The sequence below is a fragment of the Martes martes genome (genome assembly GCF_963455335.1).
Source record: "Martes martes genome assembly, chromosome: 8".
Lineage (NCBI taxonomy): Eukaryota > Metazoa > Chordata > Mammalia > Carnivora > Mustelidae > Martes > Martes martes.
The window spans coordinates 91,260,976-91,284,272 of record NC_137895.1 but is presented as its reverse complement, the minus strand read 5'-3'; the positions used below and the strand labels follow the sequence as shown (position 1 = coordinate 91,284,272).

General features: G+C 38.3%; 2 protein-coding genes across 2 annotated transcripts in view; both read right to left on the bottom strand.

The window, feature by feature from the left end:
- LOC308347502 (olfactory receptor 6C4-like) overlaps positions 1–23,297 on the bottom strand; it is a gene marked incomplete at both ends in the record, with an annotated part of 188,342 nt that overhangs the window by 4,242 nt on the left and 160,803 nt on the right. The window lies entirely within an intron of this gene.
- On the bottom strand, positions 19,660–20,499 carry LOC308347510 (olfactory receptor 2AP1-like; the record flags this gene model as incomplete). Its single annotated transcript, XM_080810977.1, has 1 exon — positions 19,660–20,499. One exon carries the CDS (start codon positions 20,497–20,499, stop codon positions 19,660–19,662), a length of 840 nt encoding a protein of 279 aa, XP_080667103.1.

Genomic DNA, 23,297 nt, shown 5'->3' with positions numbered 1-23,297 from the left:
AGCTGATCTTGCTGGATCATATGATCATTTTATTTTTAGTTTTTTGAGGAAACATTGTACTAGTTTCCACAGTGGCTGTACTGTGTGTAGAATTTTTACATCAAAATGGATACCTGAATATCTGTGACACAGCATGAATGCAGAGAGATGCATGATTCTAAGATAAGAATTAACATAAATGATGCATTTTATTCAGGCATTGTTTTCTGTTTTACGTGTATATACTGTCTTTTCAAAAACAGACTATAAATTCCTTAAGAGCAGGGGAAGGACAGAAGAACCTACACTTATTGAATGACTGCAGTGTTCGTTTATGCTAGGTTGATCAGGAATATATTATTCCTCTTTTTTGGTATTCTTTTATTCCCCAATAACAGTGGCAAAAACATACAGTATGATCAACATACATAGTAGTTAAATGAAAAAAAGATAGTGCTCTTTTTTCTCTTTTCCCCCTTAATTTGTTTTCCATTTACCCTTTTATCTTTGGCAATTTACCATATAAATTGTGTTTTGTTTTGTTTTGTTTTTGGTTCAGACTAATAGGAACTTCCCAGGGCCAGTTTAAGATAACATAACTTGAGGGGCACCTGGGTGGCTCAGTGGGTTAAAGCCTCTGCCTTCAGCTCAGGTCATGATCTCAGGTCCTGGGATCGAGCCCCGCATCGGGCTCTCTGCTCAGCGGAAAGTCTGCTTCCCTTCCTCTCTCCCTGCCTGCCTCTCTGCCTACTTGTGATCTCTGTCTGTTAAATGAATAAATAAAATCTAAAAAAAAAAAAGATAACGTCACTTGAATACATAAATTGACTTTGCTATTTCCTTTCTCTCTTCCACTGATGAATGGTCAGTAAGTCATGATTATTACCTGGTTCTGCTGGGATTTTGAGCTGAGACCCAGGCCTCTATCAGCAAGATTGCATTTTGAGATTTTCCGTGTTCGTAGTTGGTGCTCTTCCATCAGCAAATAATAAAAATCTGTATTTCCTCTATTTGTAATTTGTAATTGAATTTTGAAATGACTTAATGTGTGTAAAGTTTTTTTGGGCACAGAACTCCCTCATGCTTAGTTTTCAGGATACTGAGGTATCTGTCATTGACAGAAAGAGAAACTACAGACATCAAATGATTTCAGGAGGGGCTTTCAGGAACTGCTTTACATTCTTACCACACTGACTCTTAGGGAGAAATGTTCAATGTGCACTTGGGCTCCCCTATCCTATCTCTCTAAACCTCCTGGACAGGCTGAGTCACTTTTCTTGGGATACAAGTATAGCTCCAGCACAGAAACAGGAAAAGGGCTATCATTATTTGATCATAATATTCTTTTTCAGAAAGGTCAGTGATTGTCCCAAGAAAAGCCTTAAATGTCTAGAGTTCTGTGGTTGTCTTAATGTCATTCTGATCTTCTAAGTTTCTTGAAATAAAGAAATCTTAAGCCCCTGGGATCCCAAACCCTGTACTGCTGGGTTGTGTGCCTATCTGGAACACCAGAGAGCTGTCTTTGCTATTGTCCCCAAGAATATCCTAATCTTGAGGATGTGTAAAATGAGGCCATATCATCTAGTGATGTGAATATCCAGGCTCTCGCACTTACTGGCCATTAATTTTTGGTCTTTGATGAATAACTTCATTATCATAAAAAACATCACATTTACATTCCACATAAATTCTGTAATAAACATGCTTCATTAAATTTATAAATCATTGTAGCATTGTTTGTAGTTGTAAAAAGTTGGAAACAACTTGAATTTCCACCAGTAGGGAAATGACAAAATAAATTTGGCACATCCAAACTACAAAATACAACAAACCAATAAAAATGAACAGGAGGGGTGCCTGGGTGGCTCAGTAGGTTAAAGCCTCTGCCTTCGGCTCAGGTCATGATCCCAGGGTCCTGGGATCGAATTGGGCTCCCTGCTCAGCAGTGAGCCTGCTTCCCCCTCTCACTCTCTGCCTGCCTCTCTGCCTACTTGTGATCTCTGTTTGTCAAGTAAATAAATAAAATCTTTTAAAAAAATGATCAGGAAACACTGTGTATTAACTAACTGGAATTTATTTATTTATTAATTATTATTTTTAAACTAATGAATTTAAATAAAAACTTAAAAAAACAAATGGGACTTCAACGGATGAATGGATAAGGAAGATGTGGTCCATATACACTATGGAGTATTATGCCTCCATCAGAAAGGACGAATACCCAATTTTTGTAGCAACATGGACAGGACTGGAAGAGATTATGCTGAGTGAAATAAGTCAAACAGAGAAAGTCAAGTATCACATGGTTTCACTTATTGGTGGAGCATAACAAATAATATAGAGGACAAGGGTAGATGGAGAGGAGAAGGGAGTTGAGGGAAATTGGAAGGGGAGGTGAACCATGAGAGACTATGGACTCTGAAAAACAACCTGAGGGTTTTGAAGGGGTGGGGTGGGAGGGTGGGGGAACCAGGTGGTGGGTATTAGGGAGGGCACAGATTGCATGGAGCACTGGGTGTGGTGAAAAAACAATGAATACTGTTACGCTGAAAATAAATAAAAAATTTAATTTAAAAAAAAAAAACAAAAAACAAATGGGAAAGATTTCTGTGAACTCACTCGGAAAGATATAATCTATCTACCTATCTATCTATCTAGTCTATATCTCACACCGATGAACTATAGTGTATTTTATGATCCCATTAGGTAAAAAACAGACATATGTTTTAAAATCTATATATCTTATATTTGATATAAAACTATATTTTTATGTGCCTAGACACATAGATCTGGGACAATAAATTGTGAATTTATCAAGTTAGATGGGAAAGTGAGGGACTATGGGGAACTATCTTCTTTTACTTTGTACTTATCTAGATTGCATAAACCCTAAAAGTAACTTTCTTAAACTGAAGTATAGTTGACATACAATGTTGTATTAGTTTCATATACAACACAGTGAACTGACAAGTCTATATATTACCCAGTGTTCACCACAATAATTGTAGTTAACTGTCAGTGAGCATACAGTATCATCTCAACATTCTTAGTTGTATTTCATATGCTATACCTTTCAACCCTGTGACTTATTTATTTTATAACTGGAAGTTTGTACCTTTTAATCCCCTTCACCTATTTCATGCATCCTACCACTCCTCCCCTCTGGCAACCACCAGTTTGTTATCTATTTCTGAGTCTGTTTCTGTTTGTTTTCACATATAAGTGACATCATGAGCTATTTGTCTTTGTCTCTCTGACCTATTTCACTATTTCACTATTCTACCTACAACTGTAGGTAAAAACTATCAACAAAATGAAGAGGCAACCTACTGAATGGGAAACATTACTTTTTAATTAAAAAACCAATTACAGGGCGTCTGGGTGGCTCAGTGGGTTAAGCTGCTGCCTTCGGCTCAGGTCATGATCTCAGGGTCCTGGGAGGGAGCCCCACATCAGGCTCTCTGCTCCGCGGGGAGCCTGCTTCCCCCTCTCTCTCTGCCTCTCTGCCTACTTGGGATCTCTGTCTGTCAAATAAATAAATAAAATCTTAAAAAAAAAAAACCAATTACATGATTTCATGCTCCATAAGCACAAACAGGTAACATTGATACAACTATAAACTGAGAATATACTTACCCTTAACTTTCAGGGCAAGTTTTGCAGGATATTACTCATACATGTCCATGGGATGAATCACAGTTAGAAGTCTGATATGGATGAATGGTGGCATAAAACTGAACTTGTTTGTTTTCTCACCACTACTTATTGACCTAATTGTTCACAAAAGTTCCCAAACCTATGAAAATTTAGTTGGAGAGATTGTACTCATAACTGCTCTAATCAGCTTAGTTGTCATTTGCCATTTCTTTATTCCCCAATAATTTAAAATGCACCCTGGCCTCACACCCTTGAGATGTGATTTATTTAAATTAAGCATACTTAAGTAGTAATATTCAAAAACATCTTTCTTCAAAGTCTTATTTCCCCTCTTCTAACTTGTATGAGGCTGAGTATGTGCTGCTTGTTGTTTTATAGCAGACTGAAGTGTATTTTGAATGTTCTATTCAGAAGAGACTTCAGCATAATCAGTTGAGGAAAGGAATCAAAGATCCCAGGAGGCCAACATTCAGAGCATATTAATGAACCCTATTTTGTTGAGAACTCTGGAATTAAACTTTTAATAAGGGGTTAGGAAGACATCCAAAGGGACTCTGAGGAAGTAAACAGGAGACTGTCAGTGTAGTACAAAAGCCTTGTGGAAACTTCAGTAATGATAATGATTAATAACAGGAAATAGAAAACAACTTCAAGAAACAACATTTTTTTTTGGGAGCAGTTTACAACATGCTGGGCATAATGGTAAAGATATTTTATTATATTTAAATATAACTAGACAATATACTTTAATTATTTGCTTGATATTCAGAACACTGTATGTCCCCTAAGATAGTAGTAAGATATGTCCCCTAAGATAGTAGTAGCACTTGGGGCATCTTCCTTCTCTTCTGTAGTGATCTTCACATTGGTCAAGTAACATGAGATAGGGAGGAGAGATTAGCATTTTCCCCATTAGTCCCTTTTCTTTCCCATCACTCTTTTTATCCTGATAACTATTCTCTTATAGAAGACTGGAGACCCTGTGGTCTTCCTCCATTTCCTAAGTCTTGCAAATCCCTCCTCCACTTCCTGACTAATACTCGTGCTCAAACCTTTTCAAATCCACACACTATAGATCTCTAAATATTTCATTTCATTTCATTTCAGTGCAGTTAACATACAGTGTTATATTAGTTTTAGGTGTACATTACAGTGATTCAAGTCCATATACTACTTACTGCCCATTAAGATAAGTGTATTCTTAATCCCCATCACTTATTTCACCCATCCTCTTACTTACCTCCCCTCTGGAACCATCAGTTTGTTCTCTATAGTTAAAAGTCTGTTTCTTGGTTTCTTTCTCTCTCTTTTCACCTTTGTTTACTTGTTTTGTTTCTTAAATTCCACATATGAGTGAAATATTTTTACATCTATCTACCTATCATCTATCTATCTATCATCTGTCTATCTATCAACTATCATCTATCTATCTATTATATCTGTTATTATCTATTATAGATAATATCTATTATCTATCTATCTATATTCATATCCCAGATCTTCTTTATTCATTCATCTATCGATGGATACTTGGGCTGCTTCCATTATTTGACTATTGTAAATAATTCTGCTTATAAACAGAGGAATCCACGTATCCATTTGAATTAGAGTTTTTGTGTTTTGGGGGGTAAATACTCAGTAGTATGATTATTGGATCATAGGATAGTTCTACTTTAAACTTTGAGGAAACTCCACACTGTTTTCCAGAGTGGTTCTACCAGTTTGCATTCCTGCCAACAGTGTAAGAGAGTTCCTTTTTCTTTACATCTTCACCAATAGTTGTTATTTCTTATGTTGATGATTTTAGCTATTCTTCACAGATGTGAGATGATACCTCATTGTAGTTTTTTAAAATTAACATATAATGTTTTGTTTGTTTCAGGGGTATGGGTCTGTGATTCATCTGTCTTACACAATTCACAGCACTCACCATAGCCCATACACTCCCCACCGTCCATCACCCAGTCACCCCATCCACTCCCCTCCCCTCCAGCAACCCTCAGTTTGTTTCCTGAGATTAAGAGTCTCTTAGATACTTCATTGTAGTTTTTATTTGCATTTCCTTAACTATGAATGACGTTGAGCATCTTTTCATGTGCCTGTTGGCTATCTGGATGTCTTCTTTGGAGAAATGTCTGTTCATGCCTTTTGCCCACTTTTTAATTGGATTAGTTTTTGGGTGATTAATTTTTAAGTTCTTTATATATTTTGGATACTAACCCTTTCTTGGATATGTCATTTGTGAATATTTTCTCCCATTCCATAAGTTTCCTTTTAGTTTTGTTGATTGTTTTCTTCATTGTGCAGATGCTTCTTATTTTGATGTGGTCCCAATAATTTATTTTTACCTTTGTGTTCCTTGCCTCAGGAGACATATTTAGAAAATGTTGCTATGGCCAATATCAAAGAAATTACTGCCTGTGCTCTCTTCTAGGATTTTAGTGATTTCCTGTCTCACATTTAGGCCTTTAGTCTATTTTGAATTTATTTTCAGGTATGGTGAAATAAAGAGGTCCAGTTTCTTTCTTTTGCATGTTGCAGTCTGGTTTTTCCAATGTTATTTGTTGGTGAAACTGTCCCTCCCCAAACAGGATATTCTTAAAAAAAAAAAAAGATTTTATTTATTCATTTAGAGAGAGAAAAAATAGGCTGGTGGAGGGGTTGAGCAGAAGGGAGAGAATCTCTAGCAGATTCACACTGAGTGTGGAGCCTGACATGGGACTGGTTCCCACAACCCTGAGATCATGACCAGGGCAGATGCTCAACTGACAGCTACCAATGTGTGCTCCCCCACAATGTATATTTTTTCTTGCTTTGTCAAAGATTAATTTACCATATAATTGTGGGTTTATTTTTGGGTTTTCTATTTTGTTCTATTGATCTATGTGTCTATTTTTATGTCAGTACCATAGTTTTTTGATTACTATAACTTTATAACTTAAAATCTAGGATTGCAAGATATCCAGTTGTGTTTTTCTTTTTCAAGATTTTTTTGGCTATTCAAAGTCTTTTGTGGTTCCATACAAATTTTAAGTTTGCTTGTCCTAGTTCTGTGAGAAATGCTATGGGTATTTTGATAGGGATTTCATTAAAGTGTAGATTGCTTTGGGCAGCATAGACATTTTAACAATATTTGTTCTTCCAATCAATGAGCATGGTATGTTTTTCCATTTCTTTGTGTTGTCTTCAATTTCTTTCATCAGTGCTTTACAGTTTTCAGAGTCCAGGTCTTTTATGTTTTGGTTAAGTTTATTTCTAGTTATATTACTATTTTTGGTGCAATTATAAATGAGATTGATCCTTTAATTTCTCTTTCTGCTGCTTCATTATTGGTATATAGAAATGCAACAGATTTCTGTACATTGATTTTTTATCTTGAAACTTTACTAAATTCATTTTTCATTTGTTTATTAAATTCATCATTCATTTACTAAATTCATTTGTCATTCATTTTAATCCATTCTAGTAATTTTTTGGTGGAATCTTTTGGGTTTTCTATATATATAGTATCTATATATCTATATATTTCTATATATAGTATCATGTTATCTAGAAATAGTGAGTTTTATTTCTTCTTTACTGATTTGGATGCTTTTAATTCTTTTTGCTGTGTAATTGCTGTGGCTAGGATTTCCAGTACTATGTTGAATTAAACTGGTGAGACCGGACATCCTTGTCTTGTTCCTGACCTTAGGGCAAAAGCTCTCAGTTTTTCGCCATTGAAGATGATATTCCCTATGGGTTTTTCCTTGAAGGCCTTTATTATATTGAGGTATGTTCCCTCTAACCTTACCTTGTTGAGCACTTTTATCATGAATGCTGTAGTACTTTGTCAAATGCTTTTTCTGCATCTATTGAGAGGACCATATAGTTTTAATCCTTCCTCTTATTAATGTATTGTATCACGTTGAGTGATTTGCAAATACTGAACCACCCTTGCAACCCAGGAATAAATCCACTCGATCATGTATTGTTTTAATGTACTGTTGGATTTGATTTGCTAGTTTCTTGTTGAGAATTTTTGCATCCATGCCTTGTAATTCTCTTTTTTTTAGTGCAGTTTTTGTCTGGTTTTGGAGTCAGGGTAATGCCAGCCTTGTAGAATGAGTTTGAAAGTTTTTCTCCCATTTCTATTATTTTGGAAGGGTTTGAGAAGAATAGGTATTAACTCTTCTTTAAATGTTTGGTAGAATTCCCTTAGGAAGCAGTTTGGCCCCAGACTTTTGTTTGTTGGAAGATTCATGAATACTGATTCAATTTCTTTGCTGGTTATGGGTCTATTCAGATTTTCAATTTCTTCCTGTTTTAGTTTTGGTAGTTTATATGTTTCTAGGAATTTAACCATTTCTTCCAGATTGTCAAACTTGGTGCCATATAATTTTTCATAATATTCTAATTGTTCATATTTCAGTGGTGTTTGTTGTGGTCTCTTCTCTCTCATTTATGATTTTGTTTGGGTCCTTTCTCTTTTCTTTTTGATAAGTCTGGCTGGAGGGGTTATCAATTTTATTAATTCTTTCATAGAACTAGCTCCTAGTTTCATTGATCTGTTCTGCTGTTTTATTTTATTTTGTTTTTCAAATTTTTATTTATTTTTTCAATTTCTTTTCAGTGTTCCAGAATTCATTGTTTATGTTTTCTGTTTGTTTCCATACAATTTATTCTGCTCTAATCTCTATCATTTCCTTTTTTCTGCTGGCTTTAGGTCACTTGCTATGTTTTTTCTGGCTCCTTTAGGTATAAAGTTAGGTTGTGTATTTGAGGTTTTTCCTGCTTCTTGAGGTAGACATGTATTGCTGTATGCTTCCCTCTTAGGACTGCGTTTGCTCTATCCCAAATGTTCTGGATCATCATGTTTTCATTTTCATTTGCTTCCATGTATTTTAAAATTTCTTCTTTAATTTCCTGGTTGACCCATTCATTCTTTAGTAGGATATTCTTTAATCTCCATGTATTTGTGGTCTTTCCAAATTTTTTCTTGTAGTTGACTTCAAGTTTCATAGCATTGTGGTCTGAAAATATGCATGGTCTGATCTCAGTCTTTTTGTACTTGCTGATTTGTACCTGATTTGTACCTAGAATGTGATGTCTTCTGGAGAATGTCCCAGGTGCACTTAAAAAGAAAGTGTGTTCTTCTGCTTTAGGATGAAATCTTCTGAATATATCTGAAGACTATCTGGTCTGGTGTATTATTCAAACCCATTGTTTCTTTCTTTGTTTTCTGCTGTGTTTTATGATGTGTCCATTGTTATATGTGGGGTGTTAAAGTCCCCTACTATTATTGTATTATTGTTGTATAATAATACAACTTATGTTTGTTATGAATTATTTTATATATTTGGGTGCTCCCAAGTTGGGGCATACATATTTATAGTTGTTGGATCTTCTTGTTGGATAGTTCCCTTTATTATGATACAGTGCCCTTCTTTATCTCTTGTTATAGTCTTTGAATTAAAATCCAGTTTGTCTGATATGCCTGATGTAAGTATTGCTCCTCTGGCTTTGTTTTGACATCTGTTAGCCTGATAAATGGTTCTCCATCCCCTTACTTTCAATCTTCAGGTGGCTTTAGGTCTAAAATGAATCTCTTGTAGACAGCATATAGATGAGTCTTGGGTATGTGTTTTAATCCATTTTGACACCCTATGATTTGAGTATTTAGTCCATTTATGTACAGAGTAATTATTGATAGATATGAATTTAGTGACATTGTATTACCTGTAGTGTCAGTGTTTCTGAAGATTTTCTCTGTTGCTTTTAGTCTTTCTTTTCCACTTAAACAGTCCCCCTTACGATTTCTTGTAGGGCTAGTTTAGTGTTCATAAACTTTAATTTTTTTCTTTTTTTTTTTTTTTTTGGTCTGGGAAATTCTTTATGTCTCCTTCTATTCTGAATGACAGGCTTGCTGGATAAAATATTCTTGGGTGTATTTTCCCCCATTCAGCATGTTGAATATATCATGCCACTGCCTTTTGGCCTGCTACATTTTTGTAGAGAGGTCTACAGCTAATCTTACTTGTCTTCTCTTGTAAGGTAAGGATTTCTTTTCTCTTGCTGCTTTTAGGATTTTTTCTTTATATTTTGCAAATTTAACTAAAGTATGTCTTGGTGTTGGCCTGCTTTTGTTGATTTTGAAAGGAGTTCTCTGTGCCTCCTGGATTTAGATGTTTCCTTCCCCAGATTAGGGAAGTTCTCACTATAATTTGCTCAAATAAGCCTTCTGCTCCCTTCTTTTTCTCTTCTTCTTGGACTCCAATGATATGAATGTTATTACACTTTATGGAGTCACTGAGTCCCTAAGTCTACATTTGCAACCTAATATTTTTCTTTCTGCCTTCTTTTTAGCTTCATTAGATTCTATAATTCTATCTTTTATATCACTTACTTGTTCCTTTGCTTTTTTTCTCCTTGTCGTCATTACATCCAGTTGGTTTCACATCTCAGTTATAACATTTTTCATTTTGGCTTGACTAGTTTTGAGGTCTTTTATATCTGCATTAAGGTACTCCCTGGTGTCTCTATGCTTTTCTCAAGCCCAGCTAGTTCCCTTATGATTCTTGCTTCAAATTCTGGTTCAGGCATATTACTTATATCTGTTTCAGTTAGACCCCTGGCTGTGACATCTTCTTGTTCTTTCTTTGGGGATGAATTCCTCTTTCTTGGTATTTGTCTAGGTCTCTGTCTTCTGTGTGTTATGAAAGCCTATTATATTTCCTGCTCCTGAGAGTAATGGTTTTATGAAGAAGAGGTCATATAATGACCAGGGCCTGTTGTTTCAGGAAGTGTCTCTGGTGTATGTTGTGTGTAGTCTGCTGCTGTGTTTTGGCTGCCTTTTCCCTCAGGTCAGTCTTCTACAGAGTTTTTCTTTGCCTGCAGTAGTGAGTGTTGGATATTGGCTGGAGTGTGGCATTTTAACTAAGTGTGCTCTGTACTTGTTGAAAGAGACCTGATGTTATTCTGTCTAGTCTGCTTGTTTAAAGAGACCTGATGCTATTTCCACTGAGCTGAACCTTCATAGAATTCTGTGGTCAATAGATGTGGTGTGTGTGAGGGCTTTGTGCTGGCCTTCTGAAGGAGAGGCCTATTGCTGCTCTGACTCTCAGGCACACTTGCCTTAGTTCAGAAGCACCTTCAGAGTGCAGGGGGCTGGGGCTAAGTGTAAGCAGTTTAAGCCTCCTGTGTTGGCTCTGTGCTGCTTACTGAAGTCAGTTTATGCTAAGGGGTAGTGGGGGAAAATGGTGCTTGGCAGCTCCTTAGTTCCTGGAGAGGGAAGTCCACTCCTGCTGCTGTCCCGGAAGCCCTCCCAGAAGAGCAGATAATCTCCATTTTGTGTCCTAGGCATCCCTCAGTTTGTTGCCTTCACCCTGTGTCCAGGCTGTCTGCCCACCTGGCAGTGCAGTGTACCTTGGGTCTATCCCAGGCAGGCCAGCTGAGTCTTAAAATTCCCAAGTTTAGGGACCTCATGTAGGGGGAACCCATGCTTGTTCTCTTGGGCAGGGTCTTGCCCTACTGGGACTGATGCATGCTTGTTCTAGAAGGGCAGTTACACCAAAGCACAGGGCATGGAGTTTGGAGGAAAGTGCAGCAAAGCACCGGTGTTCCAGTTAGGCACCCTCAGCAGGTGTCTCTGAGCCTATGCTGAAGGGTAGGGGAAGGAAATGACACCCACCAGCTCTTTTGTCCTCAGGGAGGCAATGCCATGTCTCCCAGATACACTCCAAGAAGGGGGATGGAACCATCTGTCCTGGTGCATCACAGAGGATCCTCAGATCACACCATCCACCTCCAGGCTATCTGCCTTCCTTCTCCACAGGAGCACAGCAGTGCCATTAGGGCTCTCCACTCCAGTCATGTTATAGACTTTTAATACTTGAGTCTTTGAACCCTGCTTGTTGTAAAAATTCACGCAAATCAGCCTCTCTTGTGTTCCTAGTCAAAGGCTTTGTGGAAGTGTTTTCCTTGTGTGATCCCCTGGCAGACCTCTCTCTCTTGCACTCTCACTTTCCTCTCTCTGTGAACAGGGCACCTGTGATCTGTTTCTCCCCCAACACTATCTCTGCACCTCCTACCTTCCATAATGTGGCCTCTTCTCTTGCTCTAGTTGTGCAGTTTGTTTCCTCAGTCCTTAGAATGATTTCTTGGATGTTTAGAATGATTTGATATTTTTCTAGATGTGTTTGAGGCAAGCCTAGAGTACTCCTCCTAGTCTGCTATCTTAGCTTACTCCTATACTATTTATTTCTGCTCTAATCCTTAACATTTCCTTCCTTCTGCTGGTTTTGGGTTTTGTTTGTTGTTCTTTTTCTAGCTCCTTTAGGTGTAAGATACGTTATTTGAGATTTTTCTTGCTTCTTGAGGTAACTTCTTTGAGTTTTATGAACTTGGATATACACCTCTCTTTGACGATTTGGGAAGTTCTCAACCCTTATTTCTTTACATAGACCTTCTATCTTTGCCCCTCCCCCCTTTTCCTTTTGGGACTCCAATAACATGTAGATTGTTTCTCTTGATGGTGTCCTTTAATTCTTGTATGCTTCCTTCACTTTTTTTCATTCCTTGTTCTCTGGCTCCTCTGACTGGATGATATCAAGTGACCTGTCTTGAAGTTCACTAAGTCTGTCTATTGCTTTGTTGAGTTTGATATTGAAACTCTATTGAATGTTTTCATTCAGTCATATTATTTGATTCTCGGATTTCTATTTTTTTTTAATTCTTTCTATTTCTTTGTTGAACTTCTCATTTTGTTCATGTATTGTTTTCTTATTTTCATTTAATCATCAATCTGTGTTTTCTTGTAGTTCACTAAATTTCTTTAAGATGATTATTCAGAATCTTTCCCAGACAGACCATAGATCTCATTTCTTAGGGTCAGTCATTGGAGATTTCTTAGTGTCCTTTGGTGGTGTCATGTTTTTTTGATTATTCGTGATTCTTGTGACCTTATATTGGTGTCTGCACATTTGAGGAACTAGGAATCTCCAATCTTTACAGACTGGCTTTGGCAAGGAAAGCCCTTTATCAGTCAGTACATGGAAAAGTGCTAGATAGGCCATCTGCTGGAATCCTTTGCCTATTGCCTGGTTAATCAAGTGGGATGGCCTTGTGCTTTTATTCATAGGGGCTGGCCTGGTGTCTGGGTCCATGAAGGTGGAGCTGGAGGCAGGGTTCACTGGGGTGGGCCTGGTACTTGAGTCTGTGGTAGTGTGCCTGGGGTTTGGGTCTGTGTGGGTGGGCCTGAATCCTGGCTCTGACGGAGCTGACCATGGGCTGGGGACCACTAGGATTGGGTCTTATGTCTGTGGAAATCAACCTGGTGCTGATGCTGGCTGGGAGCATGGGTCTGTGATGAGAGACAGCCTGAAGGATCGTATGGGACTGGCCTGGTGCATGGGTGGGCTGGATGCCTGGGTCTGTAGGAGCTGGTCTAGAAGAAGATTCATGAAGGCTGGGTTGGTGCTGGGTATTCCATGAAGTTGGGCACTAATTTCACTCTTTCTTTCCCTTGGGAAGTGTGTCTCTGTATGCTGGGTTGCCCAGTCTTAAGGGAGAGAGGTGATGGTTATGTGAAATTGCTTTCCTATCCTTTTCAATGTGTCTTTTCTTATTTATATACTCCATCTAGGTGCTGTGAACACTTACCTGGAATTCTTAGCTCTTGTGAAGGTATTTTTGCACATGGATAGTGTTCAAATTGATGCTCTGGGAAAGGATGAACCCTAGGAACTCCTATACTGCCATTTTGCTGATGTCATTCTGAATGAATGTTGATAGAGAAGAGAAGAGGACCAGGAGCTGAACCTTGGGATGTGCACTTTAAGAGATTGTGGAGAAGAGATGGAACCAGCAAAGGAAACTGAGAAGTGCAATCAGTGAGGTAGGAGGAAAGCTAAGAGAGTATGTGTATCTTGGGAGGGACGTTTACAAAGAGGAAAGTGACTGGTTGTGTCATATGTTGCTGGGAGGTAATGCAGGATGAGGACTAACCATTGGCTTTAGTAATGTGACAAGAGATCCTAAACCAGGGAGATTTTTAATTTCTTATAACAATTTAGCTTGTAGTCTCAGTCTTATAGCTCCAAAGCCAACAACTTGTAAAAACTTGCAAAGAAGTCTGAGAAGAAGTAGGCAATGAAAGTCAGAAGAAAAACAGAGTGTGATATCTCAGAAGCTGAGGGGAGAAAGTGATTTAAGAAGGAAGGGAAGATGTATTGCATAATGCTGCTGATATGTTAAATAAAATGAGAACTAAGACGTATCTGAATTTTGAGAACATGGAAGTTGTGGTTGACTTTGACAGGAGCCATTTTGTTGGTGTGATGGCAGAAGTCTGTTTGTACTCAGTTTAAAAAAGAATGTGAAGAAGTGGAAAGTGAGTATCCCAATCTTCTGAGAAGTTTTTCTATAAAGAATAACAGGGAAATGGGAGGAAGGGAGAGGAAAGAAAGCTGGGGGGAGTGATGCAAAGGAGTGTTTGATTGGCGATGGACTACAGAATCCAAGTCAGGTGAAAGAGTTAAGGGTTAAGTAGTGAATGATGGTAGAGTCAATGAGAAGCCATTTTGGGTTGAAGACTTTTTGGAAAAAAGGAAGAAAAGAGAGAATGACTTGGGAAGATAGAAAGTTGTCATCAAGCTAGGATGTTTGGAATTGAGGTTTTAGAAGTAGTGTAGTTATTGTAAATGACAAGGTTTAGGGTAACAATGTGGGAGTGGGTGATTGACGGGGCCACTAGAAGTGAGGATATTAAAAATAAAGAGACCAGAGTCTCATCTGGATCATCTATATAGCTATTCAAGTCACCAAGAAAGATAACCAGTGTAAGTGGTAGAGTGGAAGTAAGCAAGTTGCTAATTTCTCAGTGAACCAAGGACACTTGGAAATAACTGAATAAAGAATGGTATAATCTGATGGCATGTGCTTTAAAGGAACTACAGTTTTGAGGAGAATTGAGGCAATGATCTGTAAGAGGCAATGGAGAGTAAGAAGGGCATGTACTCTATCTCCAGCATCAGAAATAAAAATACGTGGAGTATAAACAGCCACTGTTTGAGGGAACTACGCAGGAAGCAGGTTTTCAAAGGATAGGAGGTTTCAGGTAGAGGAGGACTGATATGAAGGGAATTTTCAGAGGAGAAGTTGAGGATCTAGGGGATTTAAAAAATTACAGATCACTTGGGGGTAAAGAAGGGTAAAGAGTGCTTCTAATTCTGGTGGTGGTTAAGGTAGACAGGGAGGTAATAACATGATGCAAATAGTTCTGAAGTTCTCTTAGGGGAAGGACCACTAGTTCCAACCATTACCTTTTCTGGGCTTGGTTTCTTAATATTGAGGACAGGGTGGCCAGAGCCAGTTCATGTAGTGCCTTATAGATTATGGTAAGGAATTTGGAATTTAAGTAATGAGAAGCCATCTGAGGGTTTTAGGAAATAGACAGATAGGGTAAGATTTGTATTTTAAAAGAGATCAAACCACAAGAAGTTGTTTTCCTCATTCCACCTCACTACAATTTTTGGGGCAGTAATTTTCTCTGCCAAATTTCTGTAGCCAATCCTGTTTACAACTTGGCTGCTGTTTGGAAGGAATGTCACGTATTCTAGCCTTTAAAGATTTCACAAGATTTTTTTTATAGGGTTCTTACCTTTGCACACAGGTTCTCTTTTTTCCCCTCTGTGTGTGAATAGATCACACTTCTTGGATTCTTTGCAGTTGTTAACTCATTTTAACTGGTAGGTTTTAAAGATTTTATTTATTTATTTGACAGAGAGAGAGAGATCACAAGTAGGCAGAGAGGCAGGCAGAGAGAGAGGAGGAAGCAGGCTCCCCACTGAGCAGAGAGCCTGATGTGGGGCTTGATCCCAGGATCCTAAGATCATGACCTGAGCCAAAGGCAGAGGCTTAACCCACTGAGCCACCCAGGCATCCCTTAACTGGTAGGTTTTGAGTGGAGCAAGTAATTGCAGGTTTGAGACCTTCTGTGTCTCTTTGCATTTCCTGTTGTGACCCCTTGAAGCATGGCACATGGAAATGGCAGCCTAAAAAGTGATGTGGGTGAGCACATGAGCAGAGTTTCGTGCTGACCCATAGTGGATATATAGTATAAGAAATTATAAACTTTTGTTATTTAAGCCACTGAGATTTTGGGAATGTTTGCTACTATAGTGTACCAGAATACCAACTCTCTTGATTGCATCTTAATAGGATGAAAGACTTAAAATCAAATAATTTAATCCTTTGTTGTCATAAAAGGTAAACTAGTGGGGAATACATTTTTTTAAAAAGGTATGTGTGTCTCTTAGACTTCTGAAAATATGCTTAGACTGCCTTTATGAAAATCGGGTTCCGCTTTTAATATATTTATCTATGAATATCCTGAGAAAAGGAGAAAAATAGCTGTTAGAATAATGTTAAGTAAAGTAATACATATATTTTTTTATTTATTTGACAGAGAGAGATCACAATTAGGCAGAGAGGCAAGCAGAGAGAGAGGAGGAAGCAGGCTCCCCGCCGAGCAGAGAGCCTGATGTGGGGCTCGATCCCAGGATCCTGAGATCATGACCTGAGCCGAAGGCAGAGGCTTTAACCCACTGAGCCACCCAGGCGCCCCATAAGTAAAGTAGTATTAACAGAGGATTTATTTGTGGCTGTTGCTATAAAGAAATCACCATGTGGTTCAAAATATGTTTCAAAGTGTTGAGAAGAGAGATTTGGCCCTTTTAAAAAGCAAATAGGTGATGGAAAATCTTATGAAAATGACTTAAAATTTATGTAATAAAGACATCATTTATTAATTCTTTACTCTTTCATTGATTGAACATTTACTGAGTGCCTGTAATGGGCATGGCTCTGTGTTATATGCTGCAAGTCCAGGAATCAAAGACATTGACTGGTAGATGGGAAAGGAGATGAATAGGGAGGAGGAGCACCGTTAGCAGCAGATATGAACCTCTCTACTCCTAACCGAATCTTTGTTGGAAGCTTATTGGGGATAAAGGGGAAGGGAAAATACACTCCTTTCTTGGTCACATGCTCTTGGGGTGTGTTTCCTTTTAAAGAGAGAGAGAAAAAAGACCCACATTGTTCAGAAGAGATATGGGCACAGAATAGAGAAGCTTCTTAAGAGAAGTTGGAGCCATAGGTGGACTAATATGGGCTTTTGTATGCTTTCAACTTCATAAGGAGATTCATATCCTAAAGACTTCTACCAAAGCTTGTTGAGAGCTTGGAAAATCCTTACCTAAAAAATACTTAAAATACTTACAAATGGGAGAGTAAATCTAAAACCAGTTAGAATGGTGGGAAGTTGCATTGCTCAGTAGTTAGGCAGTTGGACTCTGGCAGAATCAGATAGAATTGGATTTTAATTCTAGTTCAGGCACTCAGCTGTGTGATTTTGTACATTATTTTGCCTCTTTTATGCTTAAGGTTTTTAATCTGTAAAATAGAGTGGAGTTTCCAGGCTGATCTCATAAATCTATATAAAGCATGCATCGCTAATTCATTGTTCTCAGGATACAAATGCTCAAATATCAAGTTTCCTCACTTAAAAAAATCAGTTCTGGGCCCCTTATTCATTTGTCTTTTCCTCTACCTAACAAAAGATTATTTATTCATCCATCCAGCAAGTAATTATTGAGCATCTATGATTGTTTGGCATTGCAGATGAAATTGTGTGACCAGGAAGATATTATATCTGCACTCTTGGACTTTACAGATTAGAGGTGGAATAGGGCCTTTTTTTTTTAAGACAGAGAGAGTGTGTGAGTTGGAGCAGGAACGCAGAAAGAGAGGGAGAGAATCTCAAGCAGGCTCCACAGTCAGCGCAGAGCCTGACACGGGGCTCGATCTCATGATCCTGAGATCATGACCTGAGCCGAAATCAAGTCAGACATTTCAATGAGCATTCTGGGTGCCCTGAAACAGGCTTTGTATCTAACCATTACTGTGATTTGATAGTAATGAGAAAACACAGACACTAGTAATGGGAAACTGTAGGGACCATAATTTGGTTATTCTTTTCATTTCTCCACTCCTGAAATTCCACTTTACCATTTTCTTCATTTTCAGCTCCCACCCACCAGTATCCTACTATAGTCTGACTCCTTTCTACCCCACCCCAGTTTCCACATTTGCTGAAAATGACTCAGATCAACAACACCCTAATTGCCAGTTCTCAAACTTTGATTTTTCATATTAATTGCTCTCTGAGTCATTTGACATTGCCAACCACCTATGTTTCTTGAGACATTCCCTTTCCATGAATTCCACAGATCTATTACATTTCTTATCACCCCCCTGCCTCTTCTGTTATTTAAATTTTGGGAGGATTCTTTTTTTTTAAATTTTTTATTTATTTTCAGCGTAACAGTATTCATTGTTTTTGCACCACACCCAGTGCTCCATGCAATCTGTGCCCTCTCTAATACCTACCACCTGGTTCCCCCAACCTCCCACCCCCCGCCCCTTCAAAACCCTCAGGTTGTTTTTCAGAGTCTATAGTCTCTCATGGTTCACCTCCCCTTCCAATTTCCCTCAACTCCCTTCTCCTCTCCATCTACCCTTGTCCTCTATGTTATTTGTTATGCTCCACAAATAAGTGAAACCATATGATACTTGACTCTCTCTGTTTGACTTATTTCACTCAGCATAATCTCTTCCAGTCCTGTCCATGTTGCTACAAAAGTTGGGTATTCATCCTTTCTGATGGAGGCATAATACTCCATAGTGTATATGGACCACATCTTCCTTATCCACTCATCTGTTGAAGGGCATCTTGGCTCTTTCCACAGTTTGGCGACCGTGGCCATTGCTGCTATAAACATTGGGGTACAGATGGCCCTTCTTTTCACTACATCTGTATCTTTGGGGCAAATACCCAGTAGTGCAATTGCAGGGTCATAGGGAAGCTCTATTTTTAACTTCTTGAGGAATCTCCACACTGTTCTCCAAAGTGGTTGCACCAGTTTGCATTCCCACCAACAGTGTAAGAGGGTTCCCCTTTCTCCACATCCTCTCCAACACACGTTGTTTCCTGTCTTGCTAATTTTGGCCATTCTAACTGGTGTAAGGTGGTATCTCAACGTGGTTTTGATTTGAATCTCCCTGATGGCTAGTGATGATGAACATTTTTTCATGTGTCTGGTAGCCATTTGTATGTCTTCATTGGAGAAGTGTCTGTTCATATCTTCTGCCCATTTTTTAATATGATTGTCTGTTTTGTGTGTGTTGAGTTTGAGGAGTTCTTTATAGATCCTGGATATCAACCTTTTGTCTGTACTGTCATTTGCAAATATCTTCTCCCATTCCGTGGGTTGCCTCTTTGTTTTGTTGACTGGGAGCATTCTTAAAGTTTCATATTTGAACTTCTGTAGTTGCTTCTATTCTTCTATATTTCCTCTAGTCCCACATCAATTACTATGTACATGGTAAAGATTGATAAATTCATAGATCTTGTCCCAAATCCAGATGCCTTGACACTGTAGGCCTTTAATTTATGCAATATGAGATTTAACTTAATTCAAAACTTAAACTATCATCTTTACAAACTTTCCCCTCTTTTTAAAATATCATTGAAAAAATCATTGAAATTAATGACATTTACTCAATCTTGTTGGATTAAAAGTTTGTGCTCCTACCAACAATTTTTTTTCTACCCAAATTTCTCTTTTTCTCTTTTTGCTTGCTTGACTTATTTCTACTCATTAAAGCTCAGTTTAAATGGCATCCCCCAAGACAATTATTGACTTTTTAACTCAGATTGGGTTACTTTTTCATCTAGAAAGCCTGAATAATTTCTTTATATGAACACTTCATGGCTTTTAACTTATTTATTTCCAGGTCTCTCTCACTGGCCTGGAGTTTAACTCTTTCTTGGACATGTAGTCACTGGTAGAGAGCTCGGTGCATAGTAAGAACTCATCCACTAGTGCTTTAATTCTGAAATTCTTTAAAGATTCACAAGCTTTTTGACTATATCCTTGAAGGCTTGTTTTACCTGTTGGTTCCTTAGGGTGTAAATGAAGGTGTTCATTCATTCAAAGGTGCAACTGAAGTAATGAGTAGAACTACTCCCTTGTTGAATGTGTTCTTTTCTTTTGCTGAGGGCTTAACGTATGTGAAGAAGCAGCTTCCATAAGAGTGGGAGATGACAATCATATGGGAAGAACAAGTGGAAGAGGCCTTTGTCCTTTCCTGGACAGAGGAGAGCTTCAGAATAGTCCTGATGATGAACACATAGGAGAGAATCACTAGCACCAGAGTGATCACTAGGGTCACAGATGCCATAAGAAAAGCAACCTTCTCAATGAGGCTTGTATCTGAACAGGAGATTTTCCAAAGGGGCTCATAGTCACAGAAGTAATGATTCAGCCTGCTGGATGCACAAAAGTTCTGCTGACTCATCAGAGAGATTAGTGGTATAATAACCATTAACCCAGACAGCCAAGAGCAGAGAACCAGCTGGATGCAAACTCTGCTCCTCATGATGGTCAGGTAATACAGGGGTTTGCATATGGCCATATAGCAGTCATAGGACATGGCAGCCAGAAGGTAGAACTCTGTTGCCCCCAGGAATATTGCAAAAAAATACTGAGTGAAGCAGCCAGCAAAACTGATACTCTTATTCCCTGTTGTGATGCTGATCAGGACTCTGGGAATGAAGATGTTTGTGAAAGACATTTCTAGAAGAGAGAAGTTCCGGAGGAAGGAATACATGGGAATCTGAAGGTGGGAGTCCAGCAAGGTGAGGATGAGGATAGTCAGATTTCCAATGATGCTGAGTAAATAGGCAAGGAACAGAAAGGTGAAGACCACTGCCTGGAGTTCAGGGACATCTGTCAGACCCAGCAGGATAAATTCAGTCAACATGGTTTTATTTTTCGTTGTTGAAAAATTTTGAGTCTGAAGGTGAAAAAGTGATAGTAATAAAAGGTGAGAAAGGAAGAGGTGCTCTGAAACAGGTGAAATGTGAAGAGAACCCAAAGTGATAGACTGTGAACTTTTCCGATGACCTGACCCAGACCAGTGGCCTGTTTGAATGGTGTTGGATCCTTTCCAGTTCCATCTGCCCTGTATAGAAAAGTTTGTGTTCTTATTTCCCCACATGGTACTCTCCCCAGCGCCAACATGAAGCAAGTCTCTTCCTTGCAGGTGATGTTCAAAAAGTTTGTGGAATGAGTGAATAAAGGAGTGCCTCTAGTAGCTGCCTTCTTCTAGAATAGTTACTGATTTTATCCCTCTGTGTTCACTTTTTTTACTTCCCATTGATCCTGTTCATCACCTTACTTCCTCTGACTGCCTAATGTTTCTTAGATTTGCTGTTTTTCTTAGTCTTTCTGCTCTTTCTATTTTTATTTGTCATGTAATTATAGCAGTCTCTCATTTTCTTTCTGGTCTGACTCCCATAAGTCCCCTAATGCCAGAAAGAACCAGTTTTTTTTTTTAATTATGTTATGTTAGTCACCATACAGTATGTCATTAGTTTTTTTTATTAATTTCTTTTCAGCATAACAGAATTCATTGTTTATGTGCCACACCCAGTGCTCCATGCCATATGTGCCCTCCATAATACCCACCAACTGGTTCCCCCAACCTCCCACCCCTCCGCCCCGTCAAAACCCTCAGACTGTTTTTCAGAGTCCATAGTCTCTCATGGTTCCTCTCCCCTTCCAATTTCTCCCAACTCCCTTCTCCTCTCCATCTCCCTATGTCCTCCATGTTATTTGTTATGCTCCACAAATAAGTGAAACCATATGATACTTGACTCTCTCTGCTTGACTTACTTCACTCAGCATAATCTCTTCCAGTCCAGTCCATGTTGATACAAATGTTGGGTATTCATCCTTTCTGATGGAGGCATAATACTCCATAGTATATATGGACCACATCTTCCTTAACCATTCATCCATTGAAGGGCATCTTGGTTCTTTCCACAGTTTGGTGACCATGGCCATTGCTGCTATAAGCATTGAGGTATAGATGACCTTTCTTTTCACTACATCTGTATCTTCAGGGTAAATACCCAGTAGTGCAATTGCAGGGTCATAGGGAAGCTCTATTTTTAATTTCTTAAGGAATCTCCACGCTGTTCTCCAAGTTGGCTGCACCAACTTGCATTCTCATCATTAGTTTTTAAAAAAATTTTTATTTATTTTTTAATTTTAAAAAAATTTTTATTTATTTATTTTTATTTTATTTATTTATTTTTTAAATTTCTTTTCAGTGTTCCAGAATTCATTGTTTATGCACCACACCCAGTGCCCCATGCAATGCTTCATTAGTTTTTGATGTAGTGTTCCATGATCCATTGTTTGCGTATAACACCCAGTGTTCCACGCAATGTGTGCCTTTCTTAATACCTATCACTGGGCTTACCCATCCCTCCATCCCCCTCCCCTCTAAAACCTTGTTTGTTTCTCAGAGTCCATAGTCTCTCATGTTTCATTTCTTCCTCTGATTCCCCCTTAATTTTTCCCTTCCTTCTAATGTCCTCCATGCTATTCCTATGTTCCACAAATAAATGAAACCATATGATAATTGACTTTCTCTGCTTGACTTATTTCACTTAGCACAATATCCTCCAGTCTTACCTTACCTCCAGTTGGGTATTCATCCTTTCTGATGGCTGAGTAATACCTGTGTGGGAGTGGTCCTGGGGCAGGCCCTCCCTTATTTCTTTATGCTCCCCTCTTCCTCCATGGCCCATTTCTTCTCCTTCTCCTCCTCCTCCACCTTCTTCTTCTTTCTTCTTCTTCTCTTTCTCCTCCTGCTCCTTCTTCTTCTCTTCTTTTCCTCCCCCTCCTTCTCCTCCTCCTTCTCCTCCTTCTTCCCCTTCTCCTCCTCCTCCTTCCTCTTCTTCTTTCTTCTTTCTTTTGCCTTTCTCCAAAGACTTTTTTTTGGTTTTATTTAAATTCAAGTTAGTTAATATATAGTGTATTATTAATTTCAGGGTAGTATTCAGTTGTTCGTCTGTTGCCTTTAACACCCAGGGCTCATTACTTCAAGTTCCCTCCTTATTGCCCATTACCCAATTACCCCATTCCCCCCACCTCCCTTCCAGCAACCTTCAGTTTGTTCTCTATAATTTAGAGTCTCTTATGGTTTGTCTGTCTCCCTGTTTTAGTCCTATTTTATTTTTCCATCCCTTCCCATACTTATATTTTATGTCAAAATATTTAAAACAGAAGTTCTTAACTAGGGATCCAATAATTCCTATATTGGATTTACCATGTATATGAATCCACTAAATCATGTATAAAACATTTTGTTTATGTGGGTATAGAAATTTTATGGGGGAAGTATATGAAACTGTGCTCCAAGGTTTTCTAGGAGACTCCATATTTAAGCACTTGTAGAGCATTTCAAGTTTCTATTAACTTGTGAACTCGTGTGCTTGAAAAGTCACATTATGTGGGAGTGTCCTTATTGATTTATTAAAGACTTTTTCTTTTCTTATAAACATTTATAAGGCAGTAGCTTTCAAGCATTTTTGACCATAATGCATTCTACATTTTATATTATTTTCTGGCATACATATATATCTAACCTAAATAAAAGTTTTGTAGAACACTTCTTAATACGTGTGCTACAATGTGATATTTTTTACTTTATTCTATTTAAGACACTTTTATTTCAAATGCTGGTTGCAGCCCATTAAATTGAATCTG